Source organism: Tupaia chinensis, unplaced genomic scaffold, assembly GCF_000334495.1.
Source record: "Tupaia chinensis unplaced genomic scaffold, TupChi_1.0 Scaffold000275_1, whole genome shotgun sequence".
Taxonomy (NCBI): domain Eukaryota; kingdom Metazoa; phylum Chordata; class Mammalia; order Scandentia; family Tupaiidae; genus Tupaia; species Tupaia belangeri.
Window position 1 is genome coordinate 1,402,256 of NW_006159757.1, and position 25,575 is coordinate 1,427,830.

General features: G+C 41.1%; 1 protein-coding gene and 1 non-coding gene across 2 annotated transcripts in view; one reads left to right on the top strand and one right to left on the bottom strand.

Annotated features, from left to right (window-relative positions):
• The window catches only part of DHTKD1 (dehydrogenase E1 and transketolase domain containing 1), a gene marked incomplete at its 5' end in the record, with an annotated part of 97,080 nt that overhangs the window by 51,371 nt on the left and 20,134 nt on the right, over positions 1-25,575 (bottom strand). Inside the window, 7 exon segments of the mRNA XM_014588392.2 lie at positions 859-943; positions 4,093-4,405; positions 9,678-9,876; positions 11,632-11,803; positions 13,757-14,026; positions 19,819-20,013; positions 21,797-22,008. Coding sequence (XP_014443878.1) covers positions 859-943; positions 4,093-4,405; positions 9,678-9,876; positions 11,632-11,803; positions 13,757-14,026; positions 19,819-20,013; positions 21,797-22,008 — 1,446 coding nt within the window.
• LOC114008050 (U6 spliceosomal RNA) lies at positions 7,809-7,912 on the top strand. Its single transcript, XR_003549618.1, has one exon. It is a non-coding gene; the product is annotated as a U6 spliceosomal RNA (small nuclear RNA).

Consider the following 25,575-nt stretch of genomic DNA (forward strand, 5'->3'; position numbering starts at 1 on the left):
CCCCCCTAAAGCAAAAACTTTAAAAAAAAAAAAAAAAAAAAGAGAGAGAGAGAAAGAGAGAGAGAGAGAGAGAGCCATTAAGTGCCCTACAACTTTTAGGGAAAGTTTCAGCCTTTTGTTTCCCAGGCATAACTGCTCTATAGTGAATACTTTAATGAAGATTGTCAATTTGACTTATGCTATTATATAACTCAGTAATATTGTTAGGTAAGAAAAGTCAGCATACAGCCAGCAGGCGGAGTGGTAATTAAGGCACTGGACACCCACACAGCTGACTATGGTTTGAGTCCCAGACTTGGCAGCTTGCTTTCTCACTTTCTCTTTCTTTCTCTCTCTCTCTGTCTATTCTCTCTCTGGTGAGCATGCATATCCTATAGCAAAATGTAAAACAACAACAACAATAATAATAAAATAAAATAAATAATTCTTTAAAAAGGTAAAGATAGCATGTTTTAGAACCTCTCTAGCAATGAAAATGACAGGAGGGCCAGCCTGTGACCTGGTAGTTAAGGCCATTGGATCCCACATGGTCAGTCATACAATTTGAGTCCTCAACCTAGTAGCTTGAGGGTCTCACTGGACATGTGTGTGTGTGTGCCCAAAATCCTGAAAGGAGGGAGAAATAGAGGAGAAAGGATTGGAGTATGACTGTCCCATGGGGGAGGAGGGAGACTTTATCATCCCCCAGTCCCATATCTCTTCAGCAAGTGCACACACCCTCCAGGAAATTAAAAACGAAGAAAAAAGAAAAATAATGACAAGAGGTTGTTGTCATTTAACATACTGCAGAGATCACATGTAACAAACATCATTTAAAGCATTTTCTACCAGCTATATAACTAAACGGAAATTTCTTACCTTGTGCAAGCAAGGAGCCCAAGGCAAGAGCTTCTGCTGTGGCCCAGTCTAGCTTTGTTCCATCCATCACTCTCTCCATTCTGGACTGTAAAATTGAAGGGGAGAAAAAAATTGTAAGAGTCTATAGCCTTTTATTTACACTCAGTTTGGAAAATGTAATACAACGGGACCAGCAGCTGGCGTAATGGCTATGTTGCTGGACTCCCATGTAGTCAATCGCGGTTCGAATCCTGGACCCAGTGGCTTAAACTCATGCCAAGCATGTGTACCTGCATGCCCGAGATCCTGAGAAAATAATGGAGGAGAAGGGATTGTGGCGTGGCCATCCCACCGAGGGGTGATTTCTCACTTTCTGTCTCTCTCTCTGTCTTCCTGGCGGGTACACATGCCCTATAGCAAAAACTTGTCAAAAAAAATAAATAAACAAAATAAAATAAAAAAGAATGGATAAACAAAATTAAATAAATAATTCTTTTTTTAAAAATGTAATGCAACAAAGATAAGTATCAAAAACACAATGTTGAATAAAAATAGAGTGCAGACAGATACATTAGAGTATGAAAGCAATTACATGCAGTTTTTTTAAAGAGAGGTTTTTGCTATAGGGCATGTGTGCTCACTGGAGAGACAGAGACAGAAAGCATAAAATCACTTCCCAGGGAGGATGGCCACGCCACAATCCCTTCTCCTCCATTCTCCTTTTGGGACTTTGGGCATGCACATACATGCCTGGCATGAGTTTTAAGCTGCTGGATCTGGTACCTGAATCACACATTGACTAAATGGGAGTCTAGTGATGTAACCATTATGCCATCTGCTGGTCCTAGCAATTACATACAGTTTTTAACACAAGCAAAACAGGGACCAGAAGTTAGCGTAATGGCTGTCGCTGGACTCCCAAGTAGTCGACCGTGGTTCGAGTCCCAGACCCGGTGGCTTAAACTCACACCGGGCGTGTGTGTGTGCGTGCCCAAGATCCCAAGAGGAGAATGGAGGAGAAGGGATTGTGGCGTGGCCATCCCCCCTAGGGGATGATTTCTCACTTTCTGTTTCTCTGTCTCTCTCTTTCTGGTGAGTGCACATGCCCTATAGCAAAAAATCTCTCCGAAAAAAGGAAAAGAAAAAAAAAAAAAAGCAAAACATTAGGGACAGCAAGTACCATGTTGGTTGAGGTGCTGACTCCCACATGGCCAACTGTGGCTTGAGTCCCAGACCTGAAAGTTTGCGTTCTCATTTTCTCTCTGTGTCTCTCTCTGGTGAGAACATGTGCCCTGTAGCAGGTGAAAAAAATAACAATAACAATAATGATGATGATAAATAAAATTGAATAAATAATTCTCTGAAAAAAATAAACAGGCAAAACAATCATACACTACAGATTAGTGGTTACCTCTGAAGAGTATGAGAAGTGGAATTAGGGAGGAGTCAGAGGGAGGCTAAATTTATAATATTTTGTTTCTCTTTTTTTAAGAATTATTTTATTTATCTTTATTATTATTATTTTCCAATTTGACCAGAGAGAGACAGTGAGAGGAAAAATGATAAAGCAAACCACCAGGTCCGAGACTCACACCACATTCGGCCATGTGAGAGTCTAGCACCTTTAACCACACCACCTGCTGGCCCTAATAATATCCTATTTCTTTAGCTATGTTGTAAGAACATAATTTGTCTCTCCCTATATCTATATCAAAAACTTGTTTTAAAATAATTCAGAGGGCAAAGTTCCTTCATCCAGTCTTAAGAAGGATAAACACCTTTAATTCTTTGCCCTTCTGGTTTTTCTTTTTTGAGAGATTTTTGCTATAGAGCATGTGCACTTGCTGGAGAGACAGAGACAGGGAGACAGAAAGCGAGAAATCACCCTCCAGGGAGATGGCCACACTGCAATCCCTTCTCTATTCTCCTCTCGGGATTTTGGGCACACACAAACACGTGCCTGATGTGAGTTTTAAACCACCCAGGTCTGGGACTTGCACCGCAGTGTACCACATGGGAGTCCGTAACCATTATGCCATCTGCTGGTCTCAAGCCCTCCTGGTTTTAGTGCTAAAAGCCTATGTCTCAAAAAATCCCTGAGTCCTAGGCAAGCCAGTGCACTTTATCACTGTATAGTTAACATAAGACAATATGTAAAACCTCAGCACATTCAAGGGCCTAAGTAGTTATCTTCAGGGTAAGTGAGTTCATTTGTATTTTACTGTTTTTTGAAAATTTAAGCCACGTGAAAGAATTAAAGTGTTTTCTGCTCAATAATCAAAGTAGACATTCCCGTATTTCTGTATTTTTATACTATGCATATAGTGCATAAACAGCAATGTATAAATGTGTATAAACAAAGACATGAAAGAGGGGCCAGCAAGTTGCATGGTGGGTAAGGCACTGGATTCCCACATGAATGACCACGACTGAGTTCAAGACCTCGTGACTTGAAAATTGCACTGGGTACATGTGCATGTATGCCCAAAATCCAGAGAGGAGAATGAAGGAAAGGGATTACAGCATCACCCCAGGTGGGGGGGAGCAGGGGGGTGATTTCTCACTTTTCCTCTCTCTGTCTCTCTCTGGCAAACACACCTATAACAAACCTTCCCCAATCTACTCCCCACAAAACAAAGACCAGGAAGAAAAAAAAGTAAAGAAAAATCGGAAGTAATTGACTATCAGTACCAAAACAACACTAGGATCAGTTCCTAGAGCTAAATAACACACAATAAATATTTGTCAAATGAATTAACCAAGAGGCTGGCAGCTTGCTTTCTCACTTTCCCTTTCTCTCTTTCTCTGTCTTTGGTCAAATTAAAAAATAATAATAATGGGACCAGCAGATGGCATAATGGTTACATTACTGGATTCCCACATAGTTGACTGCAGTTTGAGTCTGAACCCAGCACCTTAAACACAATGGAATGTACGCATGTACGTACATACCCAAAATCCCAAGAGGAGAATGGAGAAAGGATTGCAGTGTAGCCATCCCCACTGGGAGGTGACTTCTCACTTTCTATCTCTCTGTCTCTCTCTGTCTCTCCAGCGAGCGTACACATTCTATAGCAAAAATCTCTCTAAAAAATAAATAAATGTAATTAAATAAATAGATCATTGTTTTTTTAAAAAAATGAATTAGCCAATCAAAAAGACCAGACCCAATATCAATTCCTTTGCTGAGCAAGGAAAAAACAAACAAACAAACAAACAAACAAAACAGTAACAGGTAATGTCAATGCTCCCCACCTGAACATACATCTTTAGCAAGTGACTATGCATCTGGAGATCCTTTGGCACTTCCACAGACTTTACACCAACAAACCGCAGGAGGTCAAGGGGCACGCCTGTGTTCCAGGTGGTGATGCGTGCTTCTGGCTGAACCAGGCCCTGCCAATGAGCTTGCAGATTAGTGGCAGGGGGGCTGTACTGGGCCATGTTAGTTAAATGGTCATTTAACTTGGCATAGTAGGAGGCTTTAATTTCAGATACCTCCTCCTGGGTCATGAGTCCATTGGCAATAAGATGCTCTGCATATGTGTCTGGGATACTCTTGCGGGCTCTAGTCAAGAAAGAAGAGGAAAAAAATCAATCTCACCTGTAAAAATCTAAGTGAGACAGATAAAGTCACTGTCAAGGTCCTTGTACAGAGTCATTGTTATAATAAGGCACTTAGAAAACGTTTTGGAACTAGATATGAGGTGGTGGTTGCACGAGATTGTGAATTTAATAAACGCTACTGAGGGGCCAGCAGCATAGTGGGTAAGGGAGTTGGACTCCCACATGACTGACTATGATTTGAGTCCTGGACCTGGCGGCTTGCTTTCTCACTTTCTCTCTCAATTTCTCTCTCTCTCTCTGGTCAAGTTAAAATAAATTAATTAACTACATAAAGTTAAAAAAAAATAATTCTTTAAAAAGAAAAGAATGCTACTGAATTGTTTACTTTAAAATAGTTAATTTGGGAACCAGCAGTTAGCATAATGGCTATGTCGCTGGACTCCCATGTAGTCGACCGCAGTTCGCGTCCCGGACCCAGTGGCTTAAAACTCACGCCAGGTGCGTGTGTGTGTGTGCCCAAGTCTGTGTGTCTGGCGAGCGCACGCACCCTATAGCGAAAATCTCTCCAAAAAATATATATATATATATAAATAAATAAATAAAATAGTTAATTTGGGGGCCAGCAAGTGTTGTAGTGGTTAAAGCACTGGCCTCCCACGTGGTCAGCAGTGGTTTGAGTCCTAGTCTCGATGGTTTGAAAATCATGCTGGGCACGTGCATATGTATGCCTGAAGTTCCAGGAGAAGAATGGAGGAGAAAAGGGCGCAGCGTCGCCATCCCCCCTAGTAGGGTGACTTCACACTTTCCATCTCACTATCTCTCTTAGTCTCTCTGTCTCTCTCCAGTGAATACATACAGCCTATGGCGAAAACTTTAAAAAGAAAAAAATCAACTTCAAGTGATTTTCACTTCAGTAAGCTAATAAAATAAATACATATAATTATAATTAATTAATTAAGAGCACTCATGAGTAACAACCTCTTCTATGCAAGCAAAAGAAAGCAAATTTATCTTTATAAGCTTTTGACTACAACCAGGTAGAAATCATTAATAAAGGTTTATATAAATTGGTAAATTTTGGACAGTTATTTACAACATTGACCCATATTGCCTGCCCACTGACCACCCGCTTTATTCCAACAAGTATAGAACTCAAAGTTGCTGATATGTTTTGGGTTTTTTCGGTTGGTTGGTTGGCTGATTGTTTTTACGCCAGAAGGGACTATGCATGCATGGGGTTGGGGAGAACCTGGTCACGCAATATCCTTTTTCCTTAGGATTTTCCATTGTGTAAGGATCCTGGTGTATCTTCACTTACCACAAATCCAAAAGAGCTTGGACTCAAATCCTAGTTGGCCATGTTGGATCCAGCTTCCTCTGCTAGCCCCTAGTCTCTGCACTTCTAGACCTACAAATTGCTTTAATTTTATATTTTTCATTTTTTAGGTTATTGTCATAGGGAGAGTGTGCTCACCAGAGAGAGACAGAGTGAAGGAAAGTGAGAAATCACCCTCCAGGAGGGATGGCCACGCCTTGCCATAGGGCACAAGCATTTGCTGGAGAGAAAGAGAATGAGAGAAGAAAAATAAGAAACCATCCCCTGGGGAGATGTCCACATTGCAATCCCTTCTCCTCCTTGCTCCTCTTGGGATTTGGACATGCGTGTACACACACCCAGCTTGAGTTTTAAGTCACTGGGTCCGGGACTCTAACCACAGTCACCCATGTGGAAGTCTAGTGCCTTGACCACTATGCCACTTGCCGGCCCCAGCAGTGAGGATTTTTATAATAGGTTCATGAGGCACATCAAGTCATTCAGTTGCTACTGAGGTCCATAACTAAATGGAGAACTCAAACTTGATCTTGGTAGAGCAGTGCTCATTCTGCTACCAATGACCAAAAAGGCCTATGTTACTAAGTTTATTCTTCTGCTTTAATTTATATTTTGAGAAATAAAGTGTGGAGGAGGGTCTATTTGCTTGTCTTTCTCCTCCTCCTTCATCTTGCTCTTTTCAACCTCAACAAGCCCTTTTTTCACAGCATCAGGTTGTCCTTTAGCTCAATATGTAGCCATATCCTTTTCATATTTTTCCTTCAGCTTAGCAGCCTTCTTTTCCTAAGGCTGTTTATCATCTTCAGCACTGTCATTTCACTTCTCTCCCAGTTTCTTTGCAACATCACCAATGGATAGGCCAGGATGTTCTCCTTTGATTTTTGGGTGATATTTAGAACAGAACAAGAAAAAGGCCAAAGGAGCCCTCTTGGGTGCACTAGGATCCTTGAATTTTGTTTTTTTTTTTGGAGAGGTTTTCGCTATAGGGCGCATGCGCTCGCCAGACAGACAGACAGAGACATAGAGACAGAAAGCGAGAAATCACCCCCCAGGGAGGATGGTCACACCGCAATCCCTTCTCCTCCATTCTCCTCTCAGGATCTTGGGCATGCATGCACACGCGCCTGGCATGAGTTTTAAGCCACTGGGTCCGGGACGCGAACCGCGGTCGACTACATGGGACTCCAGCGACATAGTCATTACTCTAACTGCTGGTTCCCTTGAATTTCTTTTTTATTTCTCTTTTAGGAGCGATATAGTTTTCATATCTCTTTCATAATGGGCCCTGTCTGCCTTTGCCAGATCTTTAAACTTTCCTTTCTCTTTAGAACACATGGTCTTCCACCACTCTGAGCTCTTCTTACAAAACTCTAAGAACCTGACAGAAGCATTAGGGCACTTCTTGTGCTCCTCTTGGCAAGTTTGTACAAAAAATGCATATGATGACATTTTGCCTCTTGGCTTCTTAGGATCGCCTTTTTTTAAAAAACAATTACTTCATTTAATTAATTAATTTATTTGCTGATTTGCTTATTTATTTATTTATTTGTAACTGATCAGAGAAGTACAGAGTAAGAGAGAGAAAGTGAAAAAGAGAAAGCAAGCCGCCCAGTCTGAGACTGGAACCACGGTCGGCCATGTGGGAGTCCAGCGTACTTAACCACCATGCCACTTGCCAGCCCCTCTTAGGGTCTCCTTTGCCCAGGTTGAGTTATCTTTCCTCCCCGAGGCACAGGGATGCCCATTGCCCAGCTGGCTCTCACTTGCCCCAGTGCTGTCTCTGTAGAGCTCAATGTACTGCAGTGGCTATGCAAGCAGGAGCAGATACAGCCTTCTCACTCTCTGCTCTTGAGATGTACATACATATTTTTTTAGAGATTTTTGCTATAGGGCATGTGCACTCACCGGAGAGAAATTTGCCAGAAAGACAGAGTCTCCTCAACATCAGAGGTTTTAATGATTGTTTAAAATTGAGCCATCCAGTATGGAAGCCACTAGCCATATGTGGATATTGAGCTTTTGACATGTGGCTTTCCTGACTATGATATTTCAGGATAAAAAACACACCAGAGGGCTTGCTGAAGCACATATACTAAAATTGGAATGATATAGAGAATATTATCATGGCCCCTGCACAAGGATGACATGCAAATTTGTGAAGCATTCCATATTTTTGCAGTAAGAGTGAAGGAGAGGAAACTCCTTCATAAGATATAAGAACAAGAGTCCAAGTAGTAAGAAATAAATTATATCAGGACCAGCAGTTAGCGTAATGGCTATGTTGCTGGACTCCCACGTAGTCGACTGCGGTTCGAGTCCCGGACCCAGTGGCTTAAACTCACGCGGGGTGTGTGGGCATGCGTGCCTAAGATCCCGAGAGGAGAATGGAGGAGAAGGGATTGCGGCGTGTCCATCTCCTCTAGGGGGTGATTTCTCACTTTCTATCTCTCTTTCTCTCTCTGTCTGTCTGGCGAGCGTACGCGCCCTATAGCAAAAACCTCTCCAAAAAAAAAAAAAAGAAAGAAATTATATCAATATACTTATGTAATTATAATTACATCAAACATTTTATTAAATAAATATTTAACACATTAAAAAAATACCAGATTTCAAAAACTTAATATGTAAAATATAGGGACCCCCAGGTGGCATGGTAGTTAAGAGCACTGAACTTCCACAAGGCTGACTGTGGTTCAAATCCTGAACCTGATAGCTTGCTTTGTCACTTGCCCTCTCTCTTTCTCTGCCCCTTTCTGCTCAAATTTAAAATAAAATAAGTAAATAAAGTTAAATAAAGTAATTCTTTAAAAATAAATACGTAAAATATAAACATAAATTGTCTCAATTTTGAGACCAGCAGATGGTGTAACAGTTATGGCACTTGGACTTCAAGTCCCAGACCTGGTGGCTTAAAATTCATGCTAAGCATGTGTGCGTGTGTGCCCAAGATCCCAAAAGGAAAAAGGAGAAGGGATTATGGCATGGCCATCCCCCTCCAGAGGGGGGATTTCTCGTTTTCTGTCTCTCTGTCTCTTTCTGTCTCTCTGGTGAGCACACAGCCCCTGTAGGAAAAAATCTCTTAAAAAATAAATAAATAAAAAAATAAAACCTTCTACAATAATATAAATAAATCAGTAAAATCCCTGGTCTTATCTCTTGTCAAGGTACCAAGCAGGTCCACACCTATGGTTTATAGAAGTGAATCATGGAGGTTCTATTCCTGATCCTGCCAACATCATACTAAGTAGCTCTGGGCCAGGTTTCCCCTGAGTCCTACTTCGTCCTTCCCGTCTGCTAAGTATGTTGTGCAGCAGCCCATTCTCTACTTAATGACAACACATATAGAGTTTAAGGAATACAAGGAGCTCTCCTTAGATTCATAACATGATCATCCCAGTTTTCCCAGGACTATCCCAGTTTTAACATTGAAACTTTCATGTCCTAGCCAAACTGGGGAATTGGTCACCCTCCCGGACAGTGTCTACTAAGAACTAGCCCAGCCAAGGTGGTACAATCCATAGTATACCAGACTGCAGCGTTCGAAGCCACATGGCCAACCACAGTTTTGGATCTCTGGGTTGGCCTGAATATATATGCCAGGACATATGAGAGGTACATATACCAAAGCAGAGACACCAGTGCCCAAGATCCTGAGGAGCTGGAGAACTGAGGAAGGAGGATTACAGAATGACAAAACCCTGTTGAGACTGGCAGGTAGCATGGTGGTTAAGGGCACTGGACTCCCACATGGGCGACCACAGTTCAAGAGCCAGACCTGGCAGCTTGCATTCTCACTTTTCCTCTCTTTCACTCTGTACCTCTCTGGTCAAATTAAAATAAATAAATAAAAAATAAAGATACATAAAATAATTCCTTTAAAAAAATTATTTCTCCCATGAGGGAGAGTATGGAGGGTCTTAAATAAAAATTATAACCATACCTGATGATTTTGTACATGACTGGGTTGGTGAAGAAAGGCTCATCTAGCTCATTGTGGCCCCATTGCCTGTAGCATAACAAGTCCACAATCACATCCTTGCGAAATTGGCGCTGGTATTCGAAAGCCAGTCGTGTGGCATGGACCACTTCTTCTGGCCTGTCTCCATTGACGTGAATGACGGCACAGCCCACAAGCTTCCCTGAAGCAGAGAACACAGAGAGGAAACAGGCCAGTTAATTCAGTCCTCCGCTAGGTTCTGTAGCCTACATGGGAAGACAGTACACATTCGCAGAGGTAATTTGGCCTGGATGTTATAAACTCAAGCTTTGAGTTCAGCTATCAAATCCCAGCACTGTGACTTATTGTGTGACTCTGGTAAAGTTATAAATCTTGGTAAAGTTAGAATTTTATAGGTAAAACTAGAATAACAGCTCCTACCACTCATGATGATGTAGCAGAGATTAAATTAGCTAATGCAGGGGGCAGTAGGTAGCATGATGGTTGGAGTGCTGACTCTCACAGAGCAGACAACAGTTTGAGTCCTGAACCCAGTGGCTTCAAACTCACACCACGTACATGTGCATGCATGCCCAAAATTCCAGGAAGAGGATGGAGGAAAACGGATTGTGGCGTGGCCATCCTCCTGGTAGGTGACTTTTCACTTTCCCTCTTACTATCTCTCTCTGACTCTCTGGCAAGTGTATTCGCCCTATGGCAAAAACCTTAAAAAAAGAAAAAGAAAAAAAAAAAAAAAGAGCTAATGCATAGAAAATGTTCATGTTTGAGGCCAGCAGGTGGCGTGATGGTAAGAGAACTGGACTTCCACATGGCTGACTACAGTTAGAGTCCTGGACCTGGCAGCTTGCTCTCTCACTTTCCCTCTCTCTTGCTCTATCCCTCTCTTGTCAAATTTAAATAAAGAGAGAGAGAGAGAAAGTAAGTTAAATAATTATTTTAAAAAAAAAAAAAAACAGGGACCAACATTTAGCGTAATGGCTATGTTGCTAGACTCCCACGTAGTCGACCGCGGTTTGAGTCCTGGATCCGGTGGCTTAAACTCACGCTGGGTGCATGTGCGTGCATGCCCAAGATCCCGAGAGGAGAATGGAGGAGAGAGGATTGCGGTGTGGCCATCCCCCCTGGGGATGAATCTAGCAGTTTACTTTGTCATTCTCTCTCTCTCTCTGTCTGTCTGTCTCTGGTCACTATATGTGTCCTATAACAAATTAAAAAAATAATAATAAATAAAATTAAATAAATAGTTCTTCATTAAAAAAGAAGTTGACTTTGATTCTTCATATCTTCTAATTGGACTTTTCACTAAGTTTAGTGATTGAATATATTCTTTTTGACTAAGATCTTGGGCACTGCAAGATCAAATATCCTAAAGATAATTATGCTAGTGTTGAACTAATCATGTCATCTATGATTTGTGCCATATCATTTAACAGGTTACTTAAGCACTTTTTTATTTTTTTTTTAGAGGTTTTTGCTATAGGGAGCGTGCACTTGCCAGAAAGACAGAGACAGCGTGAGAAATCACCCCCTAGGGGGGATGGCCACACCACAATCCCTTCTCCTCCATTCTCTTCTCAGGATCTTGGGCACGCACACACACGTGCCTGGTATGAGTTTAAGCCACCGGGTCCAGGACTCGAACCATGGTTGACTACATGGGAGTCCAGCAACATAGCCATTACGCTAACTGCTGGTCCCAGCACTTTCAGATTATATGCTCCCAGCCCATTCTCGTCTTACTTCCTTGGACTTAAACATCACACTGAGACTTTAAAAGGAACATTAATTTGGCAATGCTGTTAGTGATTATTGAACCATATCTGATCCAAAATTTAAAATGGGATAACCAGTGAGGCCCACTGTTCCGAGAGAACTAGAAGTTTCTCTAAGAATTCTGTCTGACCCAGCAGAGTCAGCTCCTCCCTGAGTTACATACCAATATCACTACAGTATAAAGAAGACCTTCCTCTTTCTGCTGGGGTGGTGTAGCCCAGTTGGTTATTGACAATCAAGTGAATGCTTCCACCAATTCTGAAATGTGGGAGATTAGAGAGCGTGAATGTTTCAGGAACAATCCCTTGACCACAGAAAGAGGCATCACCATGAACCTGAATTAAGGGGAGAAAAAAAAATAGAAAAGGAACATAAGGATTAAAAAATTTAGGTTTTTCAGACTGGAATTACTTACTTTACAATACTAATGGGGGGGAACCGGCAGGTGGCGTGGTGGTTAAGGCACTGGACTCCCACATAACCGACTGCAGTTCACATCCCAGACCTAGAGGCTTGCTTTCTCACTTTCCCTCTCCCTTTCTCTATTTCTCTCTGGTCAAATTAAAATTAATAATGATGATGATGAATAAAATTAAATAAATCTAAAACAAAACAAAACAAAACAAAAGAATGGGGTGACCAGCAGATGGCATAGCAGTTATATTGCCTAACTCCCTCATGGCTGACCATGATTCGAGTCCTGGATCCAGTGGTTTGAAAAATCACACCGGTTGCATGTGCATGTGTGCACAAGATTCCGGCAGAATGATGGAGAAGGGATTAAGGTGAGGCCACCCCGCCCCGGGGGTGATTTCTCACTTCCTCACCATATCTGTTTCCTGACCCCTCTACCACAAGCACACACCCTAAGGCAAAAACTCTCAAAAAAATAAAAAAATAAAAATCTATGGGGAATGAAAACAAATACCCTCTTGTTATTCCCAAGCCCTTCTAAGAATGTGTGGGTTGGGTCAGCAGGTAGCGTGGTGGTTAAGGTGCTGCACTCCACATGGCCGACCATGGTTCGAGCCCCAGACCTGGTGGCATGCGCTCTCTCTCTCTCTCTTTCTGGTGAGCACAAAAAATAATAACAAATAAATAAAATTTAATTTAAAAAAAAAGAATGTGTGGGTTATAGGTTTTCCTAGAAGAGTTTGGCTGATCTCAAAAGCAGCCTTCAAAGATATTCAGTCAGTCCTTTTCCTCTTGTAGCACCACCAGGTGACCCATTCCTTCCACCCCATGTCATCATCTACACTCATTGTGTAAGCAAACATTCTAGAGTAGACAGCATGACATAGGAGGGTCCTGCTGTAGGACTGTAGAGGTACAAAGAGAAAATTAGTTCTAGGAAATCTTACAGAAAAACAGCCTGCAAGACATAGAGAATAAAGAGCAGGTCTGAACTGTTCCTCTCCCCAGTCATCTTGTCCCTTGAAAAGAGACAGCAAGCATGTAGCCCAAATTACCTACTCCTTGCCACCACTCTGAACATAAAGGAGAGTGAAGTGACAGCAAAGACAAGGAGGTGTGGGACCAAAACATATCACACATGAACAAAAACAGTTTGAGAAAAATTAAAATATTATTATGAGGGAATGTCTAAAACGTGCTATTACTTCCAGAACATTTGAAGTCTGCTAGATCATAAAACCTGATAAACAAGGTGGTATAAGAGGAAAAAATGTTTTTTGAGAGAGGTTTTTGCTACAGGGCATGTGCACTAGCTAGAAAGACAAAGAGAGACAGAGAGACAGAAAGCGAGAAATCACTTCCCGGGGGGGATGGCCATGCCGCAATTCCTTCTCCCTCCATTCTCCTCTCGGGATCCTGGGCATGTATGCACACGTGCCCGGCGTGAGTTTAAGTCACTGAGTCCGGGACTCGAACTGCAGTCGACTACATGGGAGTCCAGCACATAGCCATTATGCTAACTGGTCCCAAGGAAAATTTATTTTTAAAAAATATTTGATTTTAATTATTATCATTAATATTATTTTTTAATTCACCATAGAGAGACAGAGAGAGGGAAAGTAAGAAAGCAAATTATCAGGTCTGGGACTCAAACTACACAGTTGGTCACGTGGGATCCAGCCACTTAAACCACCATGTCACCTGGCTCCTCTGCTGTCAGTTTTATAAATGACCCCCAAGTTTTCCTTTCCCAAAAGATCATCTCAGCTTCATCTTGAATATTTACAGTGTCCTTTCAGATGTTCTGACCCAGACATTTTTTCTCCTTGCTTTTCTGATTTCTGGTGTTATTTCCCTTCCAAAATTACAAGTACCTGTAAGCAAATGACTTTGTCCCCAGGCTGAGCAGAATGGTCTGGAGAGTAATCCCCGTCTTGTCGAGACTGCTGCCGGCCACGAGTTTTCCCGACAGCCACGGGATTAACAGCTTCAAGGTGTGAGGGATTAGGCAGCATTGTCACATGGAGGGGATGGTGTGCACCGAAGTCCAGGTCCACAGAGGAGGTCAGATGAGACAGGACATCTCCAGTGGCTGAGAAATTGTCCGGAAATTCACTTAGGCCTCGCATTTTACGGAACATCAACTATTTTGAATAAACATACAAGAAAAAATGTATTTCACCACATTAGAGACTAGAGAAGAAAAGGTGGAAGTTTAAATCATAGAATTAAAACACTTTGACCTATGGGGTTAGCAGGTGGTGTGGTAGTTGAGGTGCTCAACTGCCAAATGGCCTACCATGGTTCGAGTCCCGGACCCGGTTGCTTACTTTCTCACTTTCCCTTTCTCTCTCTCTGATCAATTTGAAAAAATAAATAATAATTACAAATACAATTAAATAAATAATTCTTTTTTTAAATAATTAATTAATTTGTTTGTTTGTTTGTTTGTTGGGACAGAGAGAGAGAGAGAGGGAAGGTGGGAAAGTAAGTCACCAGGTCCAGGACTCAAATAGTGGTCAGCTATGTGCGAGTCCAGCGCTGAACACCACCATGCCACCTGCTGGCCCCAATAAATAATTCTTAAAAAAAATTTTTTTGGCCAAGCCTGGTAGTGTATTCAGTAGTAAACTGAACTGCAGTGCTGGAAACCACATGGCCATTTACAGGCTCAGATCCCTGGTCAACTTGAAAACACATGGGGTGTGTGTGCATGTGCACGGCCAGGGTCCTTACCAGGAGGGCCAGTTGCAACATGATGAAACCTTGTCAAGGCTGCTTCGCTCTTTTGTATACACACATGCTCTCTATCATAAATAAAGTAAATGAAACTGAAAACACTTCATACAAATGCTATTATAATAAGCACTGATCACTTAAAGATAGGCACTTTTTTTTTTTCTTTTTTTGGAGAGTTTTTTTTGTTGTTGTTGTTTGTTTGTTTGTTTTTTCTATAGGGCGCGTGTACTCGCCAGACAGACAGAGAGAGACAGAGAGACAGAAAGCGAGAAATCACCTCCTGTGGGGGGATGGCCACACCACAATCCCTTCTCCTCTCCGGATCTTGGGCACGCATGCACACGTCCCCGGAGTGAGTTTAAGCCACCGGGTCTGGGACTAGAACCATGGTCAACTACATGGGAGTCCAGCAACATAGCCATTGTGCTAACTGCTGGTCCCAAGATAGGTACAATTTCTAATTGGGAATTGCTTAGAACTATTTATAGATTTTTCAAGTTAAATGACGTGCAACACATGAAGAGGTATCTAACATGAGGCAAATTATAAATTAACTCTGCCTTGTGATAAGCAAAGCAACTTTTGTTTTTGTTGTGCCATAGGGCTTGTATGCTTGTGAAAGAGACACAGAGAGAAAGTGAGAAAGCACCCCCCACAAGGGATGGTCATGCCACAATCCCTTCTCCTCCATCTCTCCTTCTTCTCAGGAAATTGGGCATGCACACATGTGCTCAATGTATTTTTCAAGCTGTGAGGTCTGGGACTCAAACTACACAGTTGACCATGTCAGATCTAGCTGCCATAACCACCATGTCACTGCCTTGACCTAAAGCAACTTTCTTTTTTTCTTTTTGGAGAGGTTTTTTTTTTGTTGTTTTTTTTTTTTTTTTGCTGTAGGGCGCGTGCACTCACCAGACAGACAGAGACATAGAGACAGAAAGCGAGAAATCACCCCCCAGGGGGGTTGGTAACACGGCAGTCCCTTCTCCTCCATTCTCCTCTCGGGATCTTGGGCACGCACACATGCGCGCCCAGCGTGAGTTTTAAGCCACCAGGTCCGGGACATGAACCGCAGTCGACTACATGGGAGTCTAGCGACATAGCCATTACGCTAACTGCTGGTTCTCCTAAAGTAACTTTTAAAAAATACATTCATGGGGCTGGTAGGTAGCATGGTGGCTAAGAGCACTAAACTCCCACATGCCCGACCATGGTGTGAGTCCCGGACCCAGTGGCTTGCTTTCTTACTTTCCTTCTCTCTCTCTCTCTCATTCTATCCCTCGCTGGTCAAATTAAAATAAATAAATAAAAAATAAATAAATAAATAAATAAAATAAAGTTCAATGAAATAATTCTTTTTTTTGGAGAGGTTTTTGCTATAGGGCGTGTGCGCTTGCCAGACAGACAGAAAGAGACAGAGAGGCAAAAAGTGAGAAATCATCCCCCAGGAGTGATGGCCACGCCGCAATCCCTTCTCCTCCATTCTCCTCTCAGGATCCTGGGCACACATGCACACGCGCCCGGTGTGAGTTTAAGCCACCGGGTCCAGGACTCGAACCACAGTCGACTATATGGGAGTCCAGCAACATAGCCATTACGCTAACTGCTGGTCCCAATAAAATAATTCTTAAAAAAAAATACATTTGGGAGGCTGGCAGGTAGCGTGGTGGTTAAAGGTGCTGGACTCCCACATGGCTGACCTCAGTTTGAGTCCCAGACCTGGCAGCTTGCTTCCTCACTTTCTCTCTCACTCTATCTCCTATGGTAAAATAAAAATAAATAAATAAATAGTTAAAGATAAATAAAATAATTAAAGAAAAAATTTAGGGGACTGGCAGTTAGCGTAATGGCTATGTTGCTAGACTCCCACGTAGTCAACCGAGGTTCACATCCTGGACCCAGTGGCTTAAAACTCACACCGGGCACGTGTGCATGCGTACCCAAGATCCCTAGAGGAGAATGGAGGAGAAGGGATTGCGGCATGACCATCCCCCCTGGCGGGTGATTTCTCGCTTTCTGTCTCTCTGTCTCTCTCTGTCTGTCTGACGAGCGCACACACCCTACAGCAAAAACCTCTCCAAAAAAAAAAAGGAAAAGAAAAAATTAAAAAAAAAAAAAACCATTTGTTAGGGGCTCACAGGTGGTGTGGATGTTAAGGCGCTAGACTCCCACATGGCTGACCTCAGTTCAAGTTCTGGACCTGGCGACTTGCTTTCCCACTTTCCCTCTCTCTCTCTCTTTCTCTGTGTGTCTTTCTCTGGTGAGTACACGTATCCTGTGGCAAATTAAAAATAAATAATAAATAAATAATTCTTTCTTTTTTAAAAAATACATCTGTTAGAGAGGCTAGCAGTTGCACGGTGGTTAACAACTTCTTACTGACCTATGGATAAACAGGAACATAGATATTTATAGTGTATAGTTTCTCAAAAACATAATTTTTAATCACTTCTGCATCTTGGGGTTTTTGTCTGGGAGATTTTAGGAACACAATTTTTGGTCTAGGAATTTCTGCATGTATTTAAGCACAAGTCTTTAGTTGTCAATCCTTTTATTCTATTATAGTCTACCTTTTCTAACGTTACTTGTCTTTTGAAAGCTGAATATCAGTCTCTTAAAAAAAATAAACCGGGGGACCAGCAGTTAGCGTAATGGCTATGTCGCTGGATTCCCACGTAGCCAACTGCGGTTCGCGTCCCGAACCCGGTGGCTTAAAACTCACACCGGGCACGTGTGCATGCGTACCCAAGATCCCTAGAGGAGAATGGAGGAGAAGGGACTGTGGCGTGGCCATCCCCCCTGGAGGGTGATTTCTCGCTTTCTGTCTGTCTGTCTCTGTCTGTCTGGTGAGCGCATGCGCCCTATAGCAAAAACCTCTCCAAAAAAAAATGAATGAATGAATAAATAAATAAATAAACTGGTAGAAGATTAATAATGTTAAAACTTGGACATGGGCCAGCAGGTGACATGGTGGTTAAAGGCACTGCATTCCCATATGGCCAACTGCAGTCTGAATCCTGGACCTGGCAGCTTGCTTTCTCCCTTTCTCTCGACTCTGCATCTCTTTCTGGTCACATTAAAGAAATGATAATAACAAATGTAATTAAATTAAAAAGGAAACTTGGCCTTTAGACATGAAACAACATACAAATGTATGTTTCTTTTTTCACTCCTCTAGGAAAGAGAAGGAAGAAGACATGGATGAGTATTTTTGATGGGGTCTCACTGTGTCACATCCTCCTTCCACTGCCTCCCAACTAGCCCGGATTACAGATGCGCACAATTATGCTTGGCATATTCAGGTTGGCCTGGGAACTGAACCCAGGCCCCTTATGCAGCTTTCGACTTCCCAGCTGGTAGCACCATCTGTGCATCATTGCAACTGTACTACATTTTCTCATGGTCTCAAAGCTAACATCTCCTTCCATGAGCTCTGTTCACGCCACCTAACTTCAACAGGCCCTTTCGCATTTACAATTATGTTCCATCTCCTGGCCTGGAATAGTAATAAAGTGTATCCATGAAAACTGGTCATACCTTATAAAATATCCGATCTCTCTGACATTCTCTTTCATATAAAGCTTCATTCCTGATTCTCAAGTCTTTTGAGAGACTTACAAATCTCTTTGAGTGGGACTGAATAGGGATACCAAGATATAATTACTTATAAAAGCACCTTCTTGTGTGGTCTCTTGAGATAATACATTATTCATTTTAGTGTGATCTATTAACTATAAACTCTGCAAATAAGTGGATCCACAACTTTTTGGAAGGTAAAATTGTATAAAATTGCATAGATTTCTGTGTTTATATGAACAACTTGTATAAAATAAAAAAGATATGCTTCAAAGAACAAAATTTATGAATTCCCATCATCCGTGAGGAAACAAAGTTATTGTTAGCTTCCCTGAGGGAAGAAGGAATTTATGTACGAATATACAAGCCTAGACATGGTAGTTCAGTCAGTAGGAAACCACTGCACGATACTGCAGCCATATGGGAGGGGTTAATATCCCAGGCTGACTGAAACCCAACAGGCATAGCCTCATGTGCCAGTGACTCTGGCTGTTTGTGAGGCCAGGAGAGGATCAAGGCAAGGCAAGGCCCTCACGAGGGTGCCCGTCCCTCTCCCTTTTATAAAATAAGTAAATAGAAATCTAAAAATATACTGAGGAAAAAAGAATACATTGGGACCAGCAGTTAGCATAATGGTTATGTCGCTGGACTCCCATGTAGCTGACCGCAGTTCGCGCCCCAGACCCAGTGGCTTAAAACTCATGCCGGGCACGTGTGCGTGTGTGCCCAAGATCCCAAGAGGAGAATGGAGGAGAAGGGATTGCGGCGTGGCCATTCCCCCTGGGGGGTGATTTCTCGCTTTCTGTCTCTCTGTCTCACTCTGTCTGTCTGGTGAGCGCACGCGCCCTATAGCAAAAACCTCTCCAAAAAAAAGAAAAAAGAATACATAGATAATCAACCTACATACCAGTTCCATCTGCCAATTTTAAGTTCTATTATTTACCAAACAACCAGGTTATCTCCTGTACCAACTGCTCACATGTTTAGTTGGCGTTCTAAAAGGAATTATCCCCACCAGTTTTATTCTGTTACAGTCAATTGTACAGTGCTGGTGAGAAACATAGATAGTAATCTTACCTCTGGAGGAAACTGTAGAAGGCCTGTCAATAAATTAAGCCTCCCTCTATGCGGCATCCCAATAATGACATCAGTTATTCCACTGTAGGCCGACATTTTCAACAACTCATGGAAAAAGCCCATCATGCTTTCAGCCCCTTCGCCTCCGTATCGCTTCACCGTGGCAAACTTAGTGGCCAAAATGCGTGCGTGCCCAAGATCCCAAGAGGAGAATGGAGGAGAAGGGATTGCGGCGTGGCCATTCCCCCTGGGGGGTGATTTCTCGCTTTCTGTCTCTCTGTCTCACTCTGTCTGTCTGGTGAGCGCACGCGCCCTATAGCAAAAACCTCTCCAAAAAAAAGAAAAAAGAATACATAGATAATCAACCTACATACCAGTTCCATCTGCCAATTTTAAGTTCTATTATTTACCAAACAACCAGGTTATCTCCTGTACCAACTGCTCACATGTTTAGTTGGCGTTCTAAAAGGAATTATCCCCACCAGTTTTATTCTGTTACAGTCAATTGTACAGTGCTGGTGAGAAACATAGATAGTAATCTTACCTCTGGAGGAAACTGTAGAAGGCCTGTCAATAAATTAAGCCTCCCTCTATGCGGCATCCCAATAATGACATCAGTTATTCCACTGTAGGCCGACATTTTCAACAACTCATGGAAAAAGCCCATCATGCTTTCAGCCCCTTCGCCTCCGTATCGCTTCACCGTGGCAAACTTAGTGGCCAAAAAGTGATCAAACTCCTATGGAACATTACATTATACAGTAGTTACATAAAGATAGCCAACTATTCAAGTGAAAGGCAGAGAAGTGTTTGTGTTGAAAAAAAGACTCCACGTTTTCAGACAGCCACAGCAGTGCTCCTTCATTACACATCCCAAAGAGAGACACAAGTAACAAAGAACATGCCACAAAAGTTCTGCCAAAGACCCTGGACCTCTGTAGGGGCTGCGAAGAGAATGATCACAATGATAGAATGACTTATTCCAAGAGGAACTTCCCCCTAGAATGTGCATTCTTCTAGACTAAAGGGCCAGGCCTTAGATCTCTGTTGTATGAGCGTGCTGGTAGTGTGATGGTCAAAACAACTAGATTTCAAGTGAGCAACAGCATGGTTCATGTCCTGGACCTGGTGGCTAGAAAAACACATTAAGTGCATGTGTCTAAAATCCCAAAGGGAGAAATGGAAGACAAGGGATTATAGCGTGATTATACCTCATGGGTGGTGTTTTCTCATTTTCTCTCATACACTCTGCCTCTCTCCAGCGAGTGTATGCACCCATTGACAAATTAAAAGAAAATAATTTTCTTTTTTTCTTTTTAAAGAATGATTTTATGAGGACCAGCAGTTGGCATAATGGCTATGTCACTGGACTCCCATGTAGTCGACCACGGTTCCAGTCCTAGACTCGGCGGTTTAAACTCATGCCGGGCATGTGTGCATGCGTGCCAGGGTCCTGAGACAAGAATGGAGGAGAAGGTATTGCGGCGTGGCCAGCCCCCCACAGGGTGATTTCTCACTTTCTGTTTCTCTGTCTCTCTCAGTCTTTCTGGCCAGCACACATGTCCTATAGCAAAAACCTCTCCAAAAAAAAAGGAATTATTTTATGTAACTTTATTTTTTATTTATTTTAATTTGACCAGAGAGGGACCGAGTCAGAGAGAGGAAGAGGGGGAAAGTGAGAGAGCAAGCTGCCAGGTCTGGGATTCAAACCATGGTCAGCCATGTGGGAATCCAGCACCCTTAATCATCATGTCACCTGCTGGCCCCAAAATAAAAAAGATTTCTGCTGCCTCTCCCAGTACATTAGTTTTTGTAGAGGGCTACAAAAGCCCTCATACTTGGTCACTGGAAAAGTCATAATGTATTTTTCTAGTTTTCTATGCAAAAATGCATCATGATTTTTCAGACAACTCAGTATTTATTCAAGACTGTGAACTATCCAACTATCCAAACTACTGATATGCCTGAGCCCTGATTGTGGCCCTGATGAAGATTAGGTTTCATTAATGTGTCCTGAGATCCTCCTCCATGCATGGTATTTCAATCACTTCAGGTAATAAAAAGGGAAGATCTCAAGAATTTTGAAATCTTTCATAGAGTAGACAAATACACAAAAAGTATTTTGACTTTAAGGAGAAACAATAGCTCAACTATTTGGCAATCTATTTTTTTTTTCTACTGGTGATAATGTGTGTGTTCATTGTCTATCAGGCTGAGTTGATGTAAGTGAGAGAAGTTATGACAGTTAATGCCTTCATTCTCTCTCCTTAATAAGTATCAATCCTTGTCGGAAATAAGTTGATCCATCCCATTGACATTCGCTACTAGTTTTATACCTGAGATTCTTTTTTTCCTTTAAAGAATTATTTTATTTAACTTTATTTATTGTAATTTGAATAGAGAGGGACAGAAAGAGAGAGGGAAAGTGAGAAAACAAGCCACCAGGTCTGGGACTTGAACCACAGTTAGCCACATTGGAGCCCAACGCCCTTAACCACCACACCACCTGCTGGCCCCTATACCTGAGATTCTAGCATGAGTTTTGATAGATGTTTTCGCTCTTCTGTAGTAAATGTCTCTTTTTTCAGTTCCTCAAATCGCCTGGCGAACCAATCTTTCTCTTCTTGGTTCTGAAGCTGTAAGGTTTCAATAGAAATATGTCCACAGTAGATTTGGTTGAGATAGGCTATTACTTCTTCAAGAGATGCCTCTTCCTTCCCCATGTTCAATAATCCTATGAAATACAATCAAAGGGATTATTTAAAACAATAATCAACCATCTAACAATTTATTTATGGAATCTGTCAAAACAGTTACTTCAATTAAGAACACATTGTTTCTGAAATAGTTTAGCCTATTATCAATGTTTATTTAGATTTCTCTAAAAGCAAAACTAAACATATAGTCAAAGATCATGAAGTTGTAAAAGTAAGAGAGAGGGAAAAAACCTTTCTTCCCAAGGACAATGCCCCACTGCCTTATGACAAGTTCTGATTCTACGGTAAACACAAACTAAAATTTGAAATGTACCTTTTGTTCGCTTTATTATAAATATTCATCCTATGTTTATCTGTAAATATCTACTAAAACATTTGACTTATTAGTATCTCAAAGTAAGTATTATTTGTCTTAATATGAATTTAGACCTGAATATAAGTAGCAATGTAACATTTTAGAGTAAAAGGAACTCCCCCGGGGCCAGTAGATGGCTTAAGGGTTATGTCACTGGACTCCCACATAGTCAACCATGGTTCGAGTCCTGGACCCGGCAGCTTAAAACTCACGCTGGACACATGTGTACCTACCCAAGATCCCAAGAGGAGAGTGGAGAAGAAGGGATTGCAGCGTAGCCATCCCACTTGGGGGGTGATCTCTCACTTTCTGTCTCTCTGCCTCTCTATATCTTTCTGGCAACAGCATGTACCCCATAGCAAAAATCTCTAAAAACAACAACAAAAAAGGAAACTGGAAGGAAAGAAGTAGTGACAATTAGCACAGGCTATTCAAGAAGCTTGACTGGAAGAGGATTTCAACCACTGAAGACCCTCTGTCCAGACTTCACCCTCCTGCTCCAAAGTCTAGCCATGAGTCAGGTTAAAGCACCCTACTTATTCTCTCTCTCAATCTCTCTGTCTCTATTTAATTAATTATTTTTTTTAATTTTTAAACTTAGCTCTTTGCTGTTCTTTTGTCTTTCTAATTCTTACCTTTCCCCTTGGCCTCATAGCATAAGCCAATCAGCAGCCATCTATATTTGAGTTCCCGAGCAGCTCCATTTGCACTGCATGGTTTTCATTTTTTGACAAAAAAATATGTTTTCTTCTCTGTTTCTTATTGTTTTTGTCTTGTTTTATTTGTTTGTTTTTCTTCTTTTTCATTGTTTTTTTAATATTCCTTTTCCTTTTCTTTTTATCTTTCTCACTTTTCTGTTCAGCCTTCATACATTGATTTTCTAGACAGGTCTAGGTGCTTAGTAGCCAAGTATCTGAATACTTTTAGGGTCAGATTAATCCTCAATTTTCTTTGAATCAGTTGTGCAAAGGGAGAAAAGTGGTACTGTCTACAGACTGCAGGTCATCTTCTTCTGCATTCCTCTGATTGCTCAGATTTAATTCCAAAAAATAGGGAAAAAAAAAGTACAATCCATCAGATGACCAGAAATCACTGCAGAGGCACAAGAAATAAGAGAAACAAAGAAAACGTTTCTCCTCAAATGGAAAAGAATAACTCCTCTTCCTCCACAAAAAAATACAAGGGAATTCATGGAAATGTCAGATAAAGAATTTAAAATATTCACAGTGACAAAGCTAACAGAGATACAAGAGAGGAGAGACAACAAACTCCAGAGGATGCAGGAGAAAAGAGACACTGAGTACCAGGAAGTCAGGAAGTTTTTGCACGATTTGAAAGAGGAGATATACATCATAAAAAAGAATCAAATGGAATCATTAGAGACGAAGGTTGTAATACAGGAAATCAAAACTTCCGTTGAAAGTATCAAAAGCAGCTTAGATCATGCAGGAGATCGAATCTTAGATATAGATAGAATCTCTGACCTAGAAAAATTTACCAAAAAGACTGAGGAAATAACCCGAAAAAATAAGAATAACATATAAGTACTACTAGATACCACTAAACACCCAATCGTCTGGATTATCGGTATCCCAGGAGGTAAAGAAACTACTAAGGGTACTGATCATTTATTCCATGAAATCCTGGAAGAAAACTTTCTAAACCTAGAGAGGCACTCAAATAACCAGACCCAAGAAATACAAAGGACTCCACATAGAATCAATCCAAGAAGATATTCCCGGAGGCACATCATAGCCAGATTGACCAAGACCACAGACAAAGACAAGATACTGAAATTGGCAAGAGAGAATCGTCAAGTTACTTTCAAAGGATATCCCATAAGGCTAATGTTGGGCCTCTTATTCAAAACAATGCAAGCAAGGAAAGAATGGGAAAAAATATTCACTGTATCAAGTGAAAAACAATTTCAACAAAGAATACTATACCCAACAAGATTATCTTCCATAGGGGGAAAAGAAAGACAAAAACATTCTCAGATAAACAAAATCTGAATTTACCAACACCAGACCAGCTCTCCATGAAGGGTTGCAGGGAGTGCTATACCAGGAAAACTAAAGTCAGACTCACAGAAATAAGAGTACAAGAAACAACCAAGAGAATGGCCAGCCTAACAGTAAGGACAAGTCCAGAGTTGAATGCTAACTTTCAGAGTTTAAATGGAAAGATCAGACCGTAGTAACGCTGCAAATTCAATAGAAGAGAGATTAATTACATGAGTCTGAACTAGTGAAACAGAATTTTTTGACTTTAGACTAAATACTGATTTTCTTTGCTGCTTTGATTTCCATATTTAGGGATTTTTGTCTTCTCTTGAACTGCTGATAGGTTCATCTACCTATTTGAACTGAATTCTAACCTTTTTCCTGGCTTTTAAGTTTTAAGCAAATTTCTCTTAACATTTAAAAAAATTTTTTTAATTATCATTTATTTAATTTTATTTATTCATTCATTTATTTTAATTTGACCAGAGAGAGACACACAGAGAGAGAGAGAGAGAGAGGAAAAGGGAGAAAGGAAGGTGTCAGGTCCAGGACTCAAACCATGGTCGGCCATGTGGAAGCGTCCAGAACCTTAACCACAACGCCACTTGCTGGTTCCCCACATTTTTAAATTTTGATCTATTAAAATTAAAACTTTTTTTAAATTAAAAAGTATATTAAAAAAATACCTACTAAAACCTATTTTAATGACTACAGTAAGCTATATAGCCCCAGCAAGGTGCTACTTTATAATATGTTCACTTTACTCACTAAAGTTTACACTCAGACATGTGTTTATAAATATGTATATATCAGCTGTGCTTGCTACTCAAAGTTTTTAAATTAATTAAGATCTTTAGTGAATCAATAAAATGTGAAAAAAAAAAAGGTATGGAAAACAACTGTACATACCAGAGACAGTGTGGAAGAAGGGGGAGAGTTGGCAGAGGATAAGAGGTAAGGAATCAAGGGAGGAAAATCAAGAGGAGAACATAAAGTAAAATTTGTAAGAAACAATAAATAGAAAATTATTGGTTGATGATAACATGTGTGGTAATATCCTTGATTGAGCCACTATACAATGTACTGGATGGAAAATCTCATTTTGCATGCTGTATTGATGTACAGTGAATGGCTGTAAATAAATAAATAAATAGATAATTTTTTTAAAAATAAATAAAAAAAAGAAGAAGCTTGACTGGAAAAGTAAGGACAGATACAACATGATA